The 1259-nt window shown below is 47.7% G+C and overlaps 1 protein-coding gene across 1 annotated transcript in view; it reads right to left on the bottom strand.

Annotated features, from left to right (window-relative positions):
* LOC101850595 (ATP-binding cassette sub-family A member 3) overlaps window positions 1-1259 on the bottom strand; it is a gene marked incomplete in the record, with an annotated part of 60726 nt that overhangs the window by 17368 nt on the left and 42099 nt on the right. The window contains 2 exon segments of the mRNA XM_035972104.1: window positions 163-401; window positions 983-1228. Of these exon segments, the coding sequence (XP_035827997.1) occupies window positions 163-401; window positions 983-1228 (485 nt within the window).

Below are 1259 nucleotides of genomic sequence, written 5' to 3'. Positions count from 1 at the left end.
TGTGTGTGTGTGTGTGTGTGTGTGTGTGTGTACAAAGAGAGACAGAGGGGGGGGGGAAACAGAGAGAAAGAGAAATAGACAGACGAAAACATAATAGTAAGACATTTTTAGAAAATTGCAGGATAAAAATGGCTGATGAATCAAAGAACAAAATGTACTCACGAGTAATCGTCTCCCACATACTCTCGGATGAACGCGTTCAGCATCTGCACCATGGCCAGCGGCTTGCCGTGCCACGCCCTGTCGTTATACAAAGCCACGCCCCTCACACTGCTGTGGTTATCCCTCACGCTGCTGTCGTTGAGGGTCAGAAACTCCGCTCCTATAGGGTATCGTTGTGAGAAGACGTCAAAACCAATGTCATTCATTCTGTCTAGCAGGAACTCGGAGACATTCGGCGACTGTGGAGACACACAATCATTTATATTTTAGTTTTAGTACGAGTTTTACGGCAATTGAAACACAAACAGGTCATATAAGTTTTTTGGGACAAAATACAAAGGAAAGAACTTTAGTTTTAGTTTTAGTGAGAGTTTTGCAGCACTTGCACTACCACTAGAGAGTAACATACAAAAAAAGAAGTTGGTTGTCTGTTTTTTCGTCTCCACTCTCTTCTCCCCCCTCCTCTGGGTTCCTGACTCTTTCTTCAGACTTTCTACTGCTACTCCTTGGCTCCTTCCTACTGCTGCCTTTCAGCCACATCCCTGATCTTAGAATAGGTAAGATCTAAGACCTAGCTATTTTGGATAGGGGCCAAAAATCTTGGAGGTCCTGAGAGCAAGCTGCACATGCTAAAGATCCGTTAGTGGACTAAATCTGATAAGAGAAGGCTTCCCGCCTCATCCTGGGAGAAGTTCAAAAATCAATTCCAACCAAACTGAAAATGTTTCATGTGTCCCGCGCGCTCATATGACCTTATGTAGTTGCAAGCGCTGTAAAACACTTACCAAAACCTAACATATCACATCACCAGACAACTCACTCTGTCTCGGTCGATCTTCTCCACAGTTCCTGGCTGCGTACGGAACATCTCCGCATACTGCTCGGCCAGGTCGCTGGAGATCCTCGAGGCCGGTCTCCCATCTGTGTACAGCACGACTGGCCGGTCAAAAGGTGAAAGGTCATAGGGCACAGTGCCCGGGTTGTCCTCGTCTCGATGTCCAGTGGGACCTGCGTCTATGTTGAGGATAGCCACGCCCCCAGCCGTCAGGGCAAGGGGAATGAGGAGCTGTGGGGAGGGGGGGGAGGGTTTTAGGAGA

The sequence above is a fragment of the Aplysia californica genome, unplaced genomic scaffold, assembly GCF_000002075.1.
Source record: "Aplysia californica isolate F4 #8 unplaced genomic scaffold, AplCal3.0 scaffold00578, whole genome shotgun sequence".
Classification (NCBI taxonomy): domain Eukaryota; kingdom Metazoa; phylum Mollusca; class Gastropoda; order Aplysiida; family Aplysiidae; genus Aplysia; species Aplysia californica.
Note: the sequence above shows the minus strand (reverse complement) of the source record. Positions and strands in the feature narration are given on the sequence as shown.